The sequence below is a fragment of the Anoplopoma fimbria genome, chromosome 17 (assembly GCF_027596085.1).
Source record: "Anoplopoma fimbria isolate UVic2021 breed Golden Eagle Sablefish chromosome 17, Afim_UVic_2022, whole genome shotgun sequence".
Classification (NCBI taxonomy): Eukaryota; Metazoa; Chordata; class Actinopteri; order Perciformes; family Anoplopomatidae; genus Anoplopoma; species Anoplopoma fimbria.
The window spans coordinates 26,971,881-26,991,398 of record NC_072465.1 but is presented as its reverse complement, the minus strand read 5'-3'; the positions used below and the strand labels follow the sequence as shown (position 1 = coordinate 26,991,398).

The following is a 19,518-nucleotide window of genomic DNA, read 5'->3' as shown; positions in this document are numbered from 1 at the left end:
TTTTTTTTTATTTAAATTTAAATTAAAATTTAAATAAAAAAAATACATATATATATATATATATATATATGTTGAAAACAGGATCAAACAGGCTATTTATATTGCATGCTGAATATATTGGATTTATAATATCAGCTCTTTTTGGTATAAAAAAATGAATTATAAAAAATAAATAAAAATAAAAATACAATTTAAAAAAAACAAATTATAAAAATGTAAAATGTAAAATTAAAATTTAATGGTTAAAATTTTAAATTTAAATTTAAATTTAAAATTTGAATTTGAATTGTATTCATTTTTTATTTATTTTTGTCAGCTCTTTTTGGTATAAAAAAATGAATTATGAAAAAATAAATAAAAATACAATGTAAAAAAAAAATAATTATAAAAATTAAAAATTAAAAATTAAAATCACAAACATGTTGAAAACAGGATCAAACAGGCTATTTACATTACACGCTGAACATATCGGATTCATAACATCAGCTCTTTCACATACTCGCGTCTCTTATTGTGAAACCGGACCGGATGTGCGTAGCCTCGCTGTGCTGTCGCTCCTCTCACCTCTCTCACTCCTCTCGGGACTCCCGGTGGAGAAGCAGGAGGCTCCTCGTCCACAACACACGCTCAAAACTCGGACTTTTCCCCCGGATACACCATCAAGAAACGACGACAGATCCGATCAGATCGATTGTATTTCTTGCATCGATCTCTGCACTGCGTGTTTTTGGGGAACCACACACACGCACACGCACGCGTACACGCACGCACACAGGTTGCTAACCCAGCTAGCCGCGGTTAGCTGTGTTTTCCCTTTTTTTTCTCACCTTGGATTTAAAGCAGTCAAACTTAAAAACACAACACAGTCAGAGGTTTATTTTTTGCAGACAGGCTGCTGGGTAGTTCAGACATGATGTGGTGTGTTTTTGGACGTGTATCAGGTTGGCAGGCTGGTAGCATCGGCTGACTAAAAGCCTCTTTTTTGGGGTCAGTTTTGCTTTTAAGGTGGACTTTGTCCCCTTTTTGTGTGTGAGTAACTTTCCCCCCCTTCCACTCCAGTACTTGAAAAGTGGTGGACTATTAGTCCTTCCTTTTGGGAGTATTACAAAACTTTTTTTTTGGAGGTAAAAAAAAGTTTTGGGAAGTTGAGGATTTTTTTTCCTCGAGACTGTGGAAAAAAATGGATGCGGGTATAGAGAAGGAATGCAGCGCCTTGGGAGGGCTCTTCCAGCTCATCATGAACGACATGAAGGTAATACAGTTTAATTAACGTTTTGCATTTCTAACATTTAGTTTTTGCTTTTGCATTTATATATTTAGAAGCTGGTTTGTCTGCAGGGATTTTATTTTGCAGAATATTGGACCCTCTTCTCTTAATATTTCTGATTTTTGTTTGTTTATTCTGTACCTCAGAGTCACATCTCTTTCTTTTCATTGTGTAATTATTGTTTATCCTTTCTTTGTCCTGTATAAGTCATATACTTTACCTACACCCAGCAGTTTCTAAAGAAAAAGGCGTTTGTTGCTTCTCCATTCATTCGCAATGGCATTGCTTCACATAACATTTGCACTAACTTAAAATTTTATTGCCATGTTTGCATTACATACATACAATTTAATTAACGGTTTGCATTTCAAACATTTAGTTTTTGCTTTTGCATTTATATATTTAGAAATTGGTTTGTCTGCAGGGATTTTTTTTTGCAGAATATTGTACCCTCTTCTCTTAATATTTCAGGTTTGTTTTTTCTGTACCTCAGAGTCATTTCTCTTTCTTTTCATTGTGTAATTATTGTTTATCCTTTCTTTGTCCTGTATAAGTCATATACTTTACGTACACTCCTGAAGGCAACACCCAGCAGTTTCTAAATGAAAAGTCGTTTATGGCTTCTCCAACTCATTCTCAATGGAGATTTTTTTCCTGCATTGCTTCACATAACATTTGCACTTCCTTAAAATTGAATTGCCATGTTTGCGTTTCTTCCTTTTTTTTTTTTAATATAAATTATGGCTGTCACAACCTTATCACGCTGGTTGAATCACAAAGTGCATGAAAGCTCAAAAACACAATGGGATTATGACTCTTAAGACGAGGTGTAATTTTAGGATAAAGAGGGCCAAAAATGAATGAGTAAGCTTGAGATAGTTATATAAAAAAAGAAAAAATACAGGTTATTATTGTCTGGATTTAGAATGAGTGCTGGTGATGTTGATTGGGTAATGAATGAGCAGAGGTTAGACCTGGAAGTGGGCCATCTGAGAGGGAAACAGAGCTGGATGGGGGTGGATTTTACCAGCTGTGTGCTCTTTGATGTTTGTTAAGCAGGCTGCCCTTTGCTGCCCGTCGGTCTGTCTTTCTGTCTGTGCGTCTCACTGCTCTCAGATGTTCATCGTTAGCAGCCTCTTAACTTTTCCAGTCGTCCCTGAACACATCTTTTTCGTTGTACCGAAAAAAATAGGCAGGAGAAGGCTCTGGTGTTTGTGGAGTTGTTGGGCTTTTTCCTCCAACGAAGAAATGCTCACTCATGGGATTTTTTTGTCGACCAAGCGATTAGTGGATTTAATCGACAGAATAACACAAAGCACCACTTTAAATCTGTTCTTTACTTGAGACGTGTCCTCATGAGTTTCTTGGAAATTAGTAATTCAACATGAAAATAGCATAAAAAGCGACTAATCGACTAAATAAATCAACAACATTAGGTGGTTGTGGCGTAGTGGAGAGCAAGGTAGTTCTCCGATCAGAGGGTCGGTGGTTCGATACCCGGCTTCGGCAGTCGATGTGTCCTTGGGCAAGACACTTAACCCCAAGTTGCTCCTGAAGGCTTGCCATCGGTGTGGACTGGATGTTGCATGAATGTTAGAGTCTGATGGTGGCACCTTGCATGGTAGCCTGTCATCAGTGGGTGAATGTAATGTAATGTAATGTAATGTAATGTAATGTAATGGTTAATCAATTAGTTGACCAATAGATAATCAACATCCTACATTATATAAACTGAATATCTTTGGACTTTGGACGCTTGGTGGAACAAACACAGCAATTTACAGACCAAACAACAAATGGATTAATTGAGGGGAAATCAGTGGTTAAATCAATAATGAAGATAATCGGCAGATGTTGTCTATTGGTTTTATTGTTATCAGCTTTATCGGATAATGGAAACATCGATATCGGCGCGTGGCTCAGATATCCCTTATTGGACAGTTTGTAATGCTGACTGATGAGTACTGCGTTACAAGTCCATACTCGTGCAACCTATGTGAAACCACTAATGTGTGAGTTCTCCTTTTCCACGTGGTGTCAGATTCACTGTATAAACCATTTTTTATGAGATTTAAGTTGCTAAACTGTTTTGTTTAGAATTCAGAGTTTTAACACATTGGGCCTCATGCAAGAACATTATCATATTCTTATCCTAAACTTCTCCGTATGTTTTCTGTGAGGCTCATACGATTGTTCCAAGATTGCTTGTTTCAACCTGATCAATGTATTTTCTCCATAAAGAGGGTGCGCGTTCATAGGATTGGATCAATAGCACACAATCAACATTCCCTAAATCAACATATTGCCTAATGCAAACTGTCTGCTGTTGGCAATCAGCAGAAAAAAGGGTATCATGTTTAGCAGTGTCAGCAGCCCTCGTCCCATGTAATGATGCTGTTTCACACGTCAGCAGACTAATTTGCCCAATCTCCTCATGTCTTTAAACCCTCTATGGAAACCGCAGACAATGGACTAAAGTAACCTTTTAGTTCTTTGAAAAGTAGCTCCTGGACTTACATTACCAGGAACTTCTTGATGGAAATGTGGCTGATGTGTCATCAGAGCATTTCTGTACTGTTACAGTCCCATACATTGTTCTCGATGATCTGGTAAACAGAATATCATTTTTTTTTTAAATGTAAAGTTACGAGCAATTTTGCATTACGTTTGTCTTTGCTGTACATTTGATTTTAGTTAAAGTTACTACAAGGAACTTTCATTTTGTGTTGGTTTTGGCGGTCCCTGTGGACCGAAGTGGTAGTGTTTCTGAGCACCAGACTCCCTTTTAGAAAACCTCTAATTTCACTGCAGCAGGTTCTGACAGTCTGCCCCGCTCAGTCCTGGTTCTGGTCCTCAAGTGCCTCCCTTCCCTCCCACCGGTCCAACAATACGGCCCGGGTCTCCAGCAGCGTCATGTTGGTGTTTTGGACCACAGTGGACTGGTCTCTGCTGGATGATGCAGTTCAGGAACGAATCAGTTTGTCAGAGCGATTCTTGCATTATGTGGATATGATTTTGACTTATCAACCCACAGTTGATGATTCAGCCATCATACACAGGAATATTGTGTAAAAGGTGGTACTCCTCGGATGACTCATGGAATCTAAAGCAGCCCTGCTATGTGCACATTTATATAGAGACACTTCTAGAGTTTTATCTCCATCCTGACTCAAACAGACGGGACGGTCACCTTGCCGTTGTGAGCTACCGGAGGCCTTAGATCTGCGTATGAGATGAAGAGTTTCAGTGCAGCACGAGGCAGCTCAAATTTAATTTTTTTGTTCTTGGACTTTACATGATGGAACTTGCAGACATCCTGTGGCAAGAAGAACAGTGAGTCACGTCCTCTGTCAGATAACAGGGAAGAAGGACGGTTGTGGTAGATCGTGTGTGTGTTAGTGATTCAGAGCTTGTGGCATCACATCCTGGTACTTTACCAACATGGCACAAAACCAAACGGGGGCACTCCTTCCATCTGCGCCACACACACACACACACACACACACTCTCAGAAGTCATGTCTAATTTAGCAGAGGGTTGCTGCTCAGATAAATCTCTCCTCAGGGCATCATAACACGCCTGTGAAGAGCTCTGAATCAGTCCGTGGACATGCGAGACGGTACGCAGAAGACAAGGTTCTGTTGTTTTGTAGAAGGGGAAAAAACCCAAATGAATGCATGAAGAACTTTTCATTTATTTTGAACAGAAAGTAGTTTAAGTGCCACTAGACAGGCATGATCTTGCAGGGGACTGAGGTAGCTTTCTAACCACTGGTCCACTTTGGTAGATTATTTTCATTCTTAAAATAAGGACTAAGATTAAGATAATCACTCTTGTATAAAGTTTGGTATGGTTCAGTGTGTTTCTGTTCACGTTCCCTACAACAGTTGGAGCAACGACACTTCAGTGCTTGTAAACTTTGATTCAGCATCACGTGTTTCAATCTACAAACCATGTGGCTGCATGCACATAAGAGGGCTGAACGATAATGAAAACAAATGTCTAATTCCTGGTTCAACATGATTGTTTTTCTTATCACTTGCCGGCAAGTATGTCAAAAATCGACTTGACCAAAGTCAATTTTTACTGTAAAGTTTTATCTTTATTTAAGTAAATAGATCTGGCCCTGTTCTCTACCAGGGGATAACTGAAATGCTCAAAAACTTTGTCAATAAGTACAACCATGTTTCTTGCGAGTGCCCAAATCTGTACTGCCAAAGGGCAACTCTCACCCCTCAGCTCTGGGTTTCATTATTTTTTACCACTTGTCCGATTGGGAAATTGAGTTGCTAGGTTTACTAGCCCGATGTGGCATTTTATTTGCCCCGGGCAATCCTTATTAGTTTCACTGATATTGCAATTGTGTTACGATTTGTCATTTCGGAGTGAATATTCATTTTTATACCATAATCCTCATTTTTATTTAGTACGTACAATATGATGTGTAGGCCTGTTCATCTCTGCAGCACCACCATATTTAATTTAAAATGGTATTTTGACATATACATTTCGCCTTTTAACAAATATTGCGTCTTCTTTGATTGGAAAATGGCACTTATACTAATAACTTTATTTATATAGCGCCTTTTTATAAACAGTTTATAAAGTGCTTCCAGTAGAAAATCATAATAATAATAATACATTTTATTTGTTTAGCCCTTTGATAGGTACTCAGAGGAACTTTACATGGTAAAGGCAGAAACAACAAAATAAATAACGATGTAAACAAGGCAGAGAGATGACATTATAACAGTAATATACCAAATACATAACTAGCATCACAAGTTGAAAGCAGAGATACACATCCTTGCATTAACGTTATCGTTTGTCATGAATATATAATCCGTTCCCGCCTTATAAAAACGTGCACAAACAGTATATTTGGTCAGGAAACACAGACTGGGGGGGTGCGGTTGAATTCAAGCATCATGGGACCTTCAAGTTCCACCGGAGAGAGAGAGACAGACGGCTTATTGATTTCTGTCTCAGCGATTATCAGGAGTGACATTATGAGACGGCGACCTTCCTCACCCCTTCCGTCCTCACCCGCTCAGCACTCTCCTTCTTCTCCTCCTTCTTTCTCCCATTTGACCTCCGTTCTCTCTTTCTATTCGTCCTTTTTTCTAACTCCATCTCCTCCTCACTTCAAAATAAAGTGCCAGCTAATGACATATAATAGATTTTAAGACATATAGTCCTTATGATTTGAAGTGTTGAAACAGAAACAGAAAATGAAATGCCATTGTTCATTGCTTCATGAAGTGGTATTAAAGAGAATCAATCTGATTAAGATCTGTGTGTGTGTGTGTGTGTGTGTGTGTGTGTGTGTGTGTGTGTGTGTGTGTGTGTGTGTGTGTGTGTGTGTGTGTGTGTGTGTGTGTGTGTGTGTGTGTGTGTGTGTGTGTGTGTGTGTGTGTGTGTGTGTGTTGTGTGTGTGTGTTATCCGTCCTGTACTGTGTACTGAAGGTGAACTGAGAATGACACAGCCTCAGTGTGTGTGTGTCGAATAGCAAATAGCTTTCAACACCAAGCTACAGCTGTGTTCAGTTTCTACATGGACACACACACATGCGCATATATACAAACACACACCCTGCAAATACAGGTCATAATTAAAGGAGATGTCATCAAAGCTTAGTCACTTCAACAATAAACTTAATAGTTCCTCAGAGTTTGTTGTGTGTGGGGGGGTGTTTTGTGTGTGTTGGAGCAGATGATTTCAGGGAAGTCTCACCGCTGACAGGGAAATAGTTAGCCTCCAGGTGAATATGGGTGTGGACACACACACACAGGACCAACAATCACATTTTAGAAATGCATACACGGCAACACAGACACGTGAAGGTATGTCATCGTGGGTGTCCACTGACAGGCTGGAAAGGAAAGAAGGGAAGGAAATAAGGCAAAAGGGAGGAAATGCAAGGGAAATGATGGGGGAGGAGAAGAGGAAAAGTGGATCAAAATCAGATTTGGGTCAAGTAGCTTGTGGCAAAAGAAGATTTTACTTTCACGTGTCACATACATATTTAATTCAATCAGATCGGACTTTGTATTGGTAGATATTGATCCGGTTTGGTGCCAAAAAGACTTAAAATGACCATGATATTAGTAATAATGCAGATTATTAAACATCATTTTTCTAGCAAGAGTTTAACAAACACAATTTACCGGCGTTAGACAGTCACAGGTTAAGGGTCACCAGGTCGACAAACTGGGCCGTAGATGTTTTTTTTTTTTTTTTTTTTTTAGAGATTAGAGATTACAGCTGCAACATGCCATTAGATGAAGGGATGGATATAAAGGGGAAACTGTCAGTATGACGTATAATACACACGACGCAGAGCTGAAAAAAAAACACACAAGCGTGAAAATGTTGGAGGAGCCTGCATACAGCAGAAACCACATTTTGAACACTAAAGGTTTTTAGTTCAGCTTAAGGTTTTGTCAGATTGTTTACGTTTTTGTATCAGTTCAATCATATATGATTGTAGTGTTTTTTTCAAGTCTTAAAATATTTTATGGGTTGGGTAGTTGTATTAGATGCTGCAAATAAGATTGCAGTTTGTTTAAAAACAGATTTTCATCACTCAAGCTTGAGTATTTGTAACATTTTCTTCTGTATTAATTAACCCTTCGCTAAGTCCCGCCCCTCCAACGCAGACTGGCCAATCGTAGCGTAGCTTGGACATGCTCTGATCAGGGTCTAAAAACGATTCGGCTCCATAGACTCTCATGCAATCTTAACAGTTAGCATTAATCGGTCAAAATACATATATTCGGTTTCAGTAAATTTTGAACATATATTTGAACATATATCTATTTCTGGCTGGTTTAGGGGATTTGGAGTTCATCGTGGTTAAACGTCAATAGTGATACGCGTTAGTCGGATAGGTTGGAAGGAGATGTAGGTTTCTAAAACTTGACGTTTCTACATAAAAACCTGTTTAGCTAACATTAGCATCTTTGCTACGCTAGCTACTGGAGGTATACTGAATGTAATGCTTTAGCTCTCTAATGAAACAGTGAATAAAGTCCTAACCGGCTTTATAGAAACAGCGTTGTTCCTTAATTTCATTGTCTTTTCTCTTGATCGCTAGTTGATGTCGTGGTTCCGTTTAACACTGTGATCTGTAGCTTTAGCTTCCATCTTAACCCTTTAACCTGTTTTTTTCTTTGTCATCCTGGATATATCCTTAAAACACATATTGCAGGCCCTTCTATCTGCGTCTCTCTGAAATCACTTTTTTGTTTTTCCTAAAAATATAGAATAATATCCGGGGGGGTGCAGTTAGTGACGGTGTGGACTCCACGAGTAGCTGTGGTTTAGCGAAGGGTTCAATTAGAGACACAGACGCATGGTCAGTAAGAGACTGGAGACAAAAGAGATATACAAATGGTATGCAAAGAAACAGAAATAGAAAGAAAGTCACATGGAGATCAGCTGACTATACTTCCTCTTCTCCGCAACAGTGCAAACCAATGGCGGAAAGATAAATGATAGGGAAGAGGGTAGAAAGAAAACACATTACTGCTGGTTTAAAACAGTAGTTTTTAGAGTAGCATTTGGACATAAAACTACAAACACAGACATCATTTTTCAATCAGATTTCTCCCAGAAAACCATTTGAGAAGTAGCAAGAGAGTCCCTTAATTTCAGGTGCACAGTCACAAAATGAATGAGCACATTAATAGTTTTATGAGCTATGTACGAACAACAAAGAGAAAGAGAAAGTCCATTTACACTCAATAAAAACCCTCATTGTTCTACAGATAATGAACCAGGCGGTCCACCGCGTAGAACACACAAGACTACACTGAACAAACCATTAACCTGATGTTGACTCACCCTACCTGTCAACTACCACCCCCACCTCTCCCTTTTGTCTTCCTCTCTTTAAATCAACCACTGTTGCTCAAACACGACGTTAAAAAACAAACCATCAACCTTCTGTTTGAACAGTCTCAACCTCTCTGGATGTCCGTTGTCTCGGCGTAGCTGATACAACATGGAGATAACATAACTGAAAAGGCAGCTGGAAAAATGTCCCAAGTATTTGAGACAACACGGTTTGAAATTACCGAATCTTTTGCAGAAATTAAACTGTAAGTTTGGGGGCTTCTTTTTAAAGAATTATGTTTTTATTAGCAACCAATGGGCTTGCAGTTGAGACCCAAAGACAGAGTAGGGAAGTCCTGAAGTATTAAGAGATGGTCCTGGGATTTATTGACAATTAAAAGAATAATGCCAACCCAAACTGTGATTTCTCTTGTAAGGTAAACCAAAAGTGATACGTAGTTATGACGATCCTCTGCAGTGTGCAATCGTCAAGTTTCTCTCTCAAACTGGTTTCCCGAGGAATTTGCACCGTCACATTGTTTTGACGAACACACTCCCCGCTCTGTTACGCTCGATGATTTATGATAAGAAGGTCATCGGTATTCGCACACATCACACGCTGGGGTGTTTCTCAACCTGCAACCAATAGTCGGACCAAAATGGTAGATGAAAATGGCGGCTTTGCATTTTTAGTCGAGCTTAAGTCTAGATTTGTTTTGTTTCTGATATGGAAGAGAACATTGTTGTATTCCCGGCTTTTTCCTATCATCTGTTTGGCGGCCCCCAAATGAAATTAGCCGTTGACTTGTGTGGGAATTATGCTCCACGTAATGTTTCTACAGTTTCATGCAGAGAAAGGTGTCTTCGGTCACTGAGGTTCCTAGAAGCTGATTGGCTGATCCGACGTCCTGTCAGGAGGCAGGTTCGTTATGGAATACCGGAGTGGACTTGGAAACGTCAAACCCTAAATCATAGACATATGAGTGATTTATGACATCAGTGCAGGCTTCACTACGACTCTGAAACCAGTTTAAACGTGTGCATTCAACCTGTTTCCACTGAAATGTTCTTTAGCTCATCTCTTCCTCCAATAGATTCTCCAAAACTGTTATCAGATTACCTGGAATTTATTTATCACCCATGATCATCAAACAGTCACTCACACACAGAAAGCACTTAGTTGGCAGTCAGCTGCATGCGTGACTGCAAATGTAAGACAGAAAGCTGCAGTGAACACACACTTTTTCACACGCTGAAAATCAACACGTTTGTTATTAAAACTGAAGCACTTTTGGAGAAACTACGTGTTTCTGTAGGCCGACCCACGGAAGTTAGCATCGCACCGGTTCCTTCAACAAAAAGCCGCGATGTGATTTTTCTCAATTGGATTTTGGATTTTGGCAGAAATAAAAGCTTTGTGGCAAACCAACCTTTAACCTTTTATGAGACCTTTTGTTCAGCAAGATACCACAACAGGTGTTAACCACAGACCTAATTTTAGACATCTAACAATAAAACCCATTTCACTTCGAGAGGAATCGAGTGCTGACTCATTTCCGTGTGTTGGGGCTCATTCCTGCAGAACCTCTTTACATAGGCAACAAACAAAGTAGGAAACACGGCTCCTGTTACAATTCACCAGCAGTATCAGTTTTCTTTGAGTGCCCATAAATGGATTTTCAAGGCTTTTTTGGCATTAATCTTAACCTATTTATAGTCCCTTTTTCAGCAGTTTTCTATGGAGTCAAATGTGTTCTCTCCGATGTTATCAGTACTTACTTGTGGTTCATCGTATCTTGTTACTCTGAGCTTCAAGCTTAACGTTGTAAACACGCAGTGAGTGGAGATCAGGTGCCATGATTAAAAATTTTGCATGCGCCGAATAGATTTTGGCTGCAGAAGTTTATACTGTTTTTCTTCGTTTGACAGTTTCCTACTAGGCGTCTCACCAAAATAGAAAATGACTATCATGCTGTGGAAGGCGACATTAAAATCATTGTCTAAAACATTTTCAATGCCGAGATAGTTGATTTTTACTCCACAATTTGGTATATTTCTCAAATCGTGCGAAAATCTAACATCATATCTACCTATCTATGTTTCTTTCTTTCTGTGGATTGTGTAAAACGATGCATCCTTTCATGAGAACACTGTAATTGTATTTGAGGAAATACCATCTTGTTTGGAAGATCTGATTGGATTATTTTATTGAGATTGTTGGGTGAGATAGGCAGGAGTTTGTTTGTGGAATATCTTTTGTGTTTTGGTCAGACAAAAAAAAAAGCACATCAAAGAAGAAGAAGAAGTAATTGTGATGGATTTGTTCCTTGCAGCTATGCTCCTTTTTGATATTCGAACCTCCAACCACAACAGTGTTACGGCATGCTAATGAAGTACCATCTGAGTGGTTCAGCTCCGGCTAAATCAGGTCTTTCTAGAGTCCCGTCAGGTCAACAGCAGGATTCTCACTTTCCTGAGACGCTCCGTCTCTTCTTCTTCTCTGTCGGTCAGTCGAGCGTGTCAGGATTATCACTGTAGGATTAGCCGCTGATAGCAGGTGACTACAACCACAGACTAAAGTAACCGTATACCTGGTCTCGCCGTCTGGTTGAGTAAGCAGATAGGATAACAGCCCGGTATATCTTCTATACATGGAGTAGCTCAGGATGAGGGAATGGAGTTTACCGTGTCAGTGCCAGCGGAGCAAGAGTTTCATGCGGGTAGAAAAAGATGGTTGACACCGGAGAAGCAACCAATGTTTTCCTTTCTTTTTGTTGTAGAAATGTTTGGTGTTTTAACTTCACAAATGACTAAAAAGATTCATCAATTTATCAAATTTGTTGTCAGTTATTTTTTTATCATTTAGCTACAACCTGACTGATACTGTATTTTTTTGGGCAGCTTTTTTTAATTCAGAAATTCTGACAAACAATTATGTTTTATAAGGATCTCACCAAATGCACCAAACGGGACATTTTACTGTTGAAAAATAAGCTAGTTCAGTTCCCCTTATGTGGACCAATATGTAACTGAGACACTCTTACTCAATAATGTGTATTGTGCTTGTAATATGAAATATATATGCTTAAAAAAAATATATATATATATATATAAAATGATATGATTTTAAACAAGAAGTAGCTGGTTCAGTAGACAAAGTAGCTGCTAAAACAAATATAATTTATATATTTTCTTTTATCACAGTAGCCGTACTGAAACACACTAAATGTTGTACTTTCACTTTTTGAAGGTTGTGTGGAAAATATAGGAACTTTAAGATGTAATTTTGGCTTCGGAACTTTATTATAGGCACTTTACTTTTGTCTTTACTTTCAACTTCAAGTCGATAACTCAAGCCATCTGTCGAGAAGACCCACAATCATGAAAAAGATGTTTATATGTATGTATCCATAGATATCTTTCTCCTTAAGTGTCAACTCTCAGCAGACTGAAAATCTTGATTTGGTGAACCCTCTACTTTTGACATTTCTTGCTGTAAAACCCAGATTTAGATTAAACAAAATCAAAGACCCGACTTGTTGTTCAGTCACCACCTTTGTCACATTTACGTCTTCTTCTTCCTCTGAGAGTTTGCAGCTGCTTTTGTTGGCAGCTGTCTCGGGGAACCCTCTGGACACAGCCGGTGACCCTTGCAGGGGCCCTCAGGACCCTTTTTTTAGCCACAACCGCTCTAAAGCACACGGCATCAAGCTTCAGCAAAAAAAAAAAAAAAAAAACCCAGATACTCTCGTCCCTCTGGCGTTTTTCAGCCCTGCTCGCTGAAAAAAAATCCTCTGCTGGGATATTTGGTCTGCGGCAGACTGTGACATTCCTGGCAGTCACAACAAATGTCGGCAGAATTCAAGGTTTAGGCGAGATGTGGCGGTGGGAACGAGGAGGGTCCTCTAAGAGCTGCACAGGCTGAGATACAAGCAGCAGAGACGTTTTGTATTCTAGGTTTTTGTTTTGTAGTAGGTTATTTATTTTTCAGCAATTTCACGTTACATTTTGGCTTCTTAGCCGTTTTTCTTGCTGGAAAGTTTAAGGCACTCAAACGTTACACTATGGTCAACTAGGAAAACAAAGTGAATATGCCTTTAATCTTCTGTGTTCATTGTTACCTTAAAGTAGCAATCCTTAACATTTCAGTTCTCTTTGATTTAAAATGTATATTTGAGAGTAAACAAAGGAATTGTGCTTTGAGTTCAGCAGACTGGAGTCTTGAACTGCACCCAAAATTGTGTTCATAATTCCATTTTTTTTTTAATGTATACATTTGAGAAAAACACAGCATTCTTTCAGTTCATCATTCTGCAAATATTGCAATACTTTCATGAGTGGGCTGTCAGCTCAGTTACTATTGTTTTACTTACTTTTAGCGATAGATAGGGACATTGTTTTTGTGAAAATAAACATTATTGCCACTTTAATATTATGGGAAATCACAAAATATGATCTAAAGTAAATGGCAGGTTGCACCACATGTGGTTTGTTTTGCTAACGGACCTCACCTGACCCGCTTGCAACTTGAAATGAATCTTGTGCACATGATGCTAACATGTAAAGCTAAGTGTGTTAGGGCTGACTGTTTGATTACAGGTCGCACTGAACTAAAGGTCTTCTACACGAATGGCTCAGAGCGAACACGCTACGACACCTTGAGAACATATCCAGACCGAGCAGACAAACCAATGTACAGAAACTCAATAAGACGGCAGAGCGGCGAGCTGCAAGAGATTTGATTCCAGGCGGATTTATACATGAGACAATTTTACACGCATTGGATTTTCTGAAAGATTAAAACGAAAAAAAAAAGCCTTGCATGAGATGAGGTTTTGGAAAGATTATAATATATTATAAAAGCTTTCGATTTCAAAGAAACACTCTACATTATCATATCTAGAAAAATGACTCACTGCATGAAATTTACTAATTTCATAACCACTGAAAAAAACAAACACTACTTTGCGTACAAATGCTAAATTCAGATTGCCCTAAATGTGCTTCATCTTAAATTTGACTTGTGAGCTTCTGCGCTCTAGATCCCAGTATACATTCTGTTCCAGCCACAACTCATTTTGTCATCCGCAGGGATCAATACAGTTTTTGGACCAAAATCCATTTCTATTAATTTCTTTCCCCCTTTTTTCCTATTAATCCCAGGTTCACCGTTGGTTGTTGGCTCCGAGGCATTCAGCCGGGGTCACCTGCAGTATTTCACCGTGCAGGGCTAAATCCCTGCAGCTAGTAAACCTGTCAGCCCCATGCCGTGAGCATGCCCGGCTGGCTGAGAAGCGAGGGGGCGGGGGTTGGCGGCTAACGGCTTTAGCGGTGTGGAGCTAAGAGGCTAATGGTGCAGTGTTAGGGGTTAAATCGGTATTATCCTCTATCTGGTGGACCAGCAGAGACAGAGGACAGTCAGGGTGACCGGGTTCAGGACAGAGAAAGTGGGATTCAGTCCCAACGATCCAACAGGGCTTCCCTGTATTTTTTTTTTTTTTTTTTTTAATTGAATAACCAGCAGCGTCGCTCCAGCAGCTGTTGGTCACAGATGTAACTCAAGGTCACAGCCTGCAGCACCAGATTACATAATCAATCAGCTGCTGCTGCAAAAATGCAGACATGGAAGCAGCTTTTACTCCCCTTCAAGGAAGATATTTAAAATACCTGCAGTTGAAAGAAAAATACAAATGTCTTCCAATATGCAGAGCTTTTGAGCACCTTTCAGGGAGGATGTGTTGTATTGGTGAAATAGAAAAGTTGTTTTTTGTGGAGATATTTTTTTAGTTTGTTTCCATTAAAATGTTTAAGACAAATTACTGGAATTTTATCAAAGTATAAAGTGAAACAGTGTGTGTGTGTTTAGGGGTGTGAGGATATTAACAGTTTAAAGGATGAGTTGACTAATTGATTAGTCATTGACATACTATTTTTTATTTCCTACTTTTTAAAAAATATTTTTAAACAACCAAACAGAACAAATCAGGAAATCAACAGAGAAATATGGTCAAATAAAAAAAATAAAAAGATTTTCTTGGAATGTTATCCCGGCATAAACACGTATATCCTTTACAAATAGAAATAAAAATAAGTGAAATTAAACATATGGGCTGGAAATGTACAATTACAAAGAATGCTGACGGAGCATATAAAGCACTCTATCCAAAGCAATCTACTCCAATACAGGTTTTTGCCGGCCATTCATAACCAAAATCTTGTCTACAAACTCATCTATGGTTCTTTGCAATACATTGGCTAACCTTTCGTTGAAATACACCAATCAGCTGATAAACAATTAATCATTTATTTCAAGCAAAACTGCTCAAACTTTCACTTTAATTACAGTTTCCCGATTGTGATGATTTGCGGTTCTTTTTGTTAATTTTGCACGTTTGGATTTACACTGATGTTTCTTTTTTAACGTCTGAGATGTAAAAAGTTTCATAAAAACAAATGGAACTCCTGCCGTTGTGGAGTTCTTACAACATTCGTGTCTCGTCGGTGATAAAAGTGATTCTCCACCAAGCAGCAGCAGCAGCTTGGTGGAGAATCCATCGCAGCTGCGTGACATCGGTTTGCCTGTGTTCGGACCCTGACGGTCGGCCTGAGAGCTGAAACACAGAGGAGCCAAAAATAACACCAGTCAGTCAGCTGTCCATTGTGTTTTTTTTACACAGTTCAGAGCTGCTGCTGTTCAGAGTCACTCAGAATGAGAGCTGTGAAAAGGAATCTAACACTTAGTGACACTGAACGACTCGGTTGCAATCGATGAGTTGACAGGTGGTTCTTCTGAATTTGTTTCTCAGAATCACTTTATTTAAAACGTATTAAACTGAATATAATGTGAGATTGTTCGTCTTGATTCTTCATCGTTTTTTCATCGTCACTCTTCATTTGTTTGTTTGTCTCTTTTCTTCTTGCAAACTCTCATCTTCCTTCCTGTCCTGATGTTTTGTGTCTTTCCTTCTCGCTCTTTGTGCATTTCACAGCCCAGATGTGCATTTAGATCACGATCCGATCTTCAGTTTAGTCCGGTAGTTCGAATTAAGCAATACGATTTGATAAAACTAATACGATCAAGAATAACTCAAAACAATATCACGATGCCCCTTTTAGCAGTTGTACGATTGTGAAAACTGGAAATGTCATGGAACATGAATATGGCAATTTCCAGACCTGAAGAGGATTTGGAAAATAGATAAACCCAGAAAGTTTTGGAAAACAGTATATGTGGATCAGACTGAGACAAATCGACATTGGTCGAACAATACTTCACTTGTTTCTGCAGGTCAGTTAGGTCACTTCCCGTTTTCGTTGTTGTCTGCTCGTGGTAACGTCGCACTCACACCTTTTATATCTTTATTTATTCTTCATGTGTAAATAGATGTTTCAGACGATGTTTGGACATGAAAATCTCCCCTCAAAGTCACGGAAACGGTTTTGAAAAGTATCCACGCCCTCAAGTCCTGTGCAAAGAAATAAGATGACAGGTTTAATACTTTAATAATGGCTCTATGTCCTTCACTAAGGTCATAATCTGTTTAAAGTTGTTGGTATGAAATGTGAATCAAAAAGCTTTGTGTTGGATGGCTCAGTAAAACTTTTGTGGTCGGACTTGTGTGATGTTTAATGTCATTGATGTTCTCTGTGTTCTTCTGCAGGCAAGTTATCCAACATGGGAGGACTTTGTAACCAAAGGAGCCAAGCTACAATCACAGCTCAGGTAAAACACACCCACACACACACACACACACACACACACACACACACGCACACGCTAATGCCTCTTAATCGACTGTGTGCGGATTGAATTGAGCAACAAATCTGTGTTGAAATCGGCTAAAGAGCTAATTAACGTTAGCTTAGCAGATGTTTGGCAACACAGTCCTGCTCGGCTAAATAACAGAGCTAACGGCTAACGTGTACGTAGGTTGCCTTGAAGTTTTCACAGCAATATAAAGTAGATATAAGCGAGGGAATTATGACGTGCTTAACTTCCTAACAATAGCTCTTAGATGGTTATTATTAAAACTATGATGAAACTATGTTTTTTGTTTTTTTAAATGAAAGCCAATATTTAATTAAGAATACAACCATTTCCTAATATTTTGCATTGTGTGTTTTTATGCAAATAACCACTATAGATGACACTAACAAGGTAACAGGGTAACATTTAGAATTTAGGATTGTATAGGGCCCGTTCACGTGTTGCATGTTTTGCACAAAAAACTCAAAAGAGTGACATTGTTGAGAGCTTCCAAGCATCTATTCTTTAGGATCTATTTACGACTGCACCCTGAGGGAAACACAGTTCAACTTTTTTGAAAAGATGCAGTGCACAGCGTACTCGTAACTCATGAAGTGGAACAAACATTTGAAGCCAGCAGATTCTCAGATCTTTACCCGATCGTAATCTCAGTTTATTTCTTTAATAATCTAACTTTACATTGATTTAACAGCTCTTTGTTTATACAATAACAATACTGCAGAATGGTGAGAAGTTCAGGTTACTTCATCAGAACCCTTTTTTTAACGGCAGCAGCTCCCAGCTTTCCTGTCTTCCTGTTGGCTTCGGGCCAGTTGTTGACTCATTGTTGAACCCGGAAAAATGGCCCCTGAAAAACATCCTCTGGTTATTGTTATACACTGTACTCGTCATGCACACACACACACGCGCGCGCACACACACACACACACACACACACACACACACACACACACACACAGAGTGACCCAGCAGCCGGCCCAGTATAATAAGAGTCAAATGGCTGTGTTTCCCAGTAGACCAGTTTACTTTGATAAGCATCACTCTGCCTGCTGCAGTCCATTAGCCCCGCCATTCAGCCACACACACACACACACACACACACACACACACACGCACACACACACACACACACACACACACACACACACACACACACACACACACACACACACAGGCACTAATTGGACTTAAAGGATCTGCTGTGGATAATTTGCAAACATAAAACTCCCTTTAAGTCCTCAGTTGTGTTCGTTTATTGAACCCCCATATAAATCAAATGCCCTTTTTAAATAGGAAATATACTTCATCATTACATAGTTTAATTAAATCTGTAATGCAAATCTTACATGTAAATAAATAAATAATCAGTATCACTGCTTCTCTTAAATGTTAAGATCACAAACACATGAAAATGTTGTCCTATTACCACTGCCTCAAGCTACAGATAATTTAAATTAGATTTTTAATTTGATATCATAAAGTGGACTCATTAAATTATGAATCTATTTATCTATTTTTAGTGCCTTATTTTCCTTGCAGGATGAGGCAGAATTATTTTTACTACCACGCTGGTAATGATTAGATATTTTGAGCTTTGGGTCTTGTGTGGGATTTTAAAAAAACCAGCGTGCACCAGCTGAACAAAGAAGACAAACCAGCGCTCCTGTCAGACTCCGGTGGGGTTTCTAGTGTCTCGGTGAGGAATGTGGGACTGTCGAGTTTTTTCCCGCAGCGACACCAGACCGTTCAGGCAGCCGCAGATCAAAAACATGTCTGTGCACACATGAATCCACAGTCGTGTGTTTTAATCTCCTGGTACCATGATATAGAAGTACTTTAGTGTCCAGTACATCCTCGTATACATTGGTAGGTTTTGATAGAAGTACGTTTTAGAAGGTGATGCATGTGGGGTGTGTCAAGTCTTTGGTATCAATAAGGAAGAGAATTTTCCACTGAGGTCAGACAGACTCCGACACAAACTATTGACTGCAGTGTCATCTGATACCCTTAGTTAGGTTTGCGTGTGTGTGTGTGTGTGTGTGTGTGTGTGTGTGTGTGTGAAAGAGAGTGCACAGGTATAGACACACATGCACACACACAGACAGACAATAGGTCCATTGATGATGATAAAGATGTGTGTGTGTCAGAAGGTCTCCAGTTGCACTCCTAACACTGGCCTTTGAGGGCGACTGGCCTCTCCTGTGGCTCCATTAACCCTGCTTTTCAAAATAAAAGTCCTTCTTTTTTTTAATTACTTTTAGCATGAAGAGTAAATTACGTGTTTTCTGAAGCAGACTGTAATCCACTTTTCTTTGATCGGAACCAGAGACGATCTTATGTTATATATGTATATATATATATATATGTATATATATATGTATATATGTATATATATATATATATATATATATATATATATATTTGTTTGTTTTGGTTTAAAATGCCCAGTAATAAGCAAACAGAAGTCACATGACTCGCTTGGTATCTTACCATCCATCCTGCAGGAGTTAGCAAATCTGACTCAGTTGTAAATTCCAGTTAATCATAACATAATACAATTTAAAAATACCGGTGGTTATCTCTTAAAATGAAAGAGTACTACTTGTATTGATGATGCTTATAGGTTTCGGTACTTTATCTTCCTCC

At 39.0% G+C, this 19,518-nt stretch overlaps 1 protein-coding gene across 2 annotated transcripts in view; it reads left to right on the top strand.

Annotated features, from left to right (window-relative positions):
- The first annotated feature begins 556 nt into the window (after positions 1 to 556).
- The window catches only part of mtss1 (MTSS I-BAR domain containing 1), a 53,632-nt gene continuing 34,670 nt past the window's right edge, over positions 557 to 19,518 (top strand). For both annotated transcript variants that reach the window (XM_054616998.1, XM_054617000.1), the window contains exons 1-2: positions 557 to 1,252; positions 16,766 to 16,827. In XM_054616998.1, coding sequence (XP_054472973.1) covers positions 1,181 to 1,252; positions 16,766 to 16,827 — 134 coding nt within the window. In that variant the 5' untranslated portion in view covers positions 557 to 1,180. The remainder of the gene's footprint in view (positions 1,253 to 16,765; positions 16,828 to 19,518) is intronic.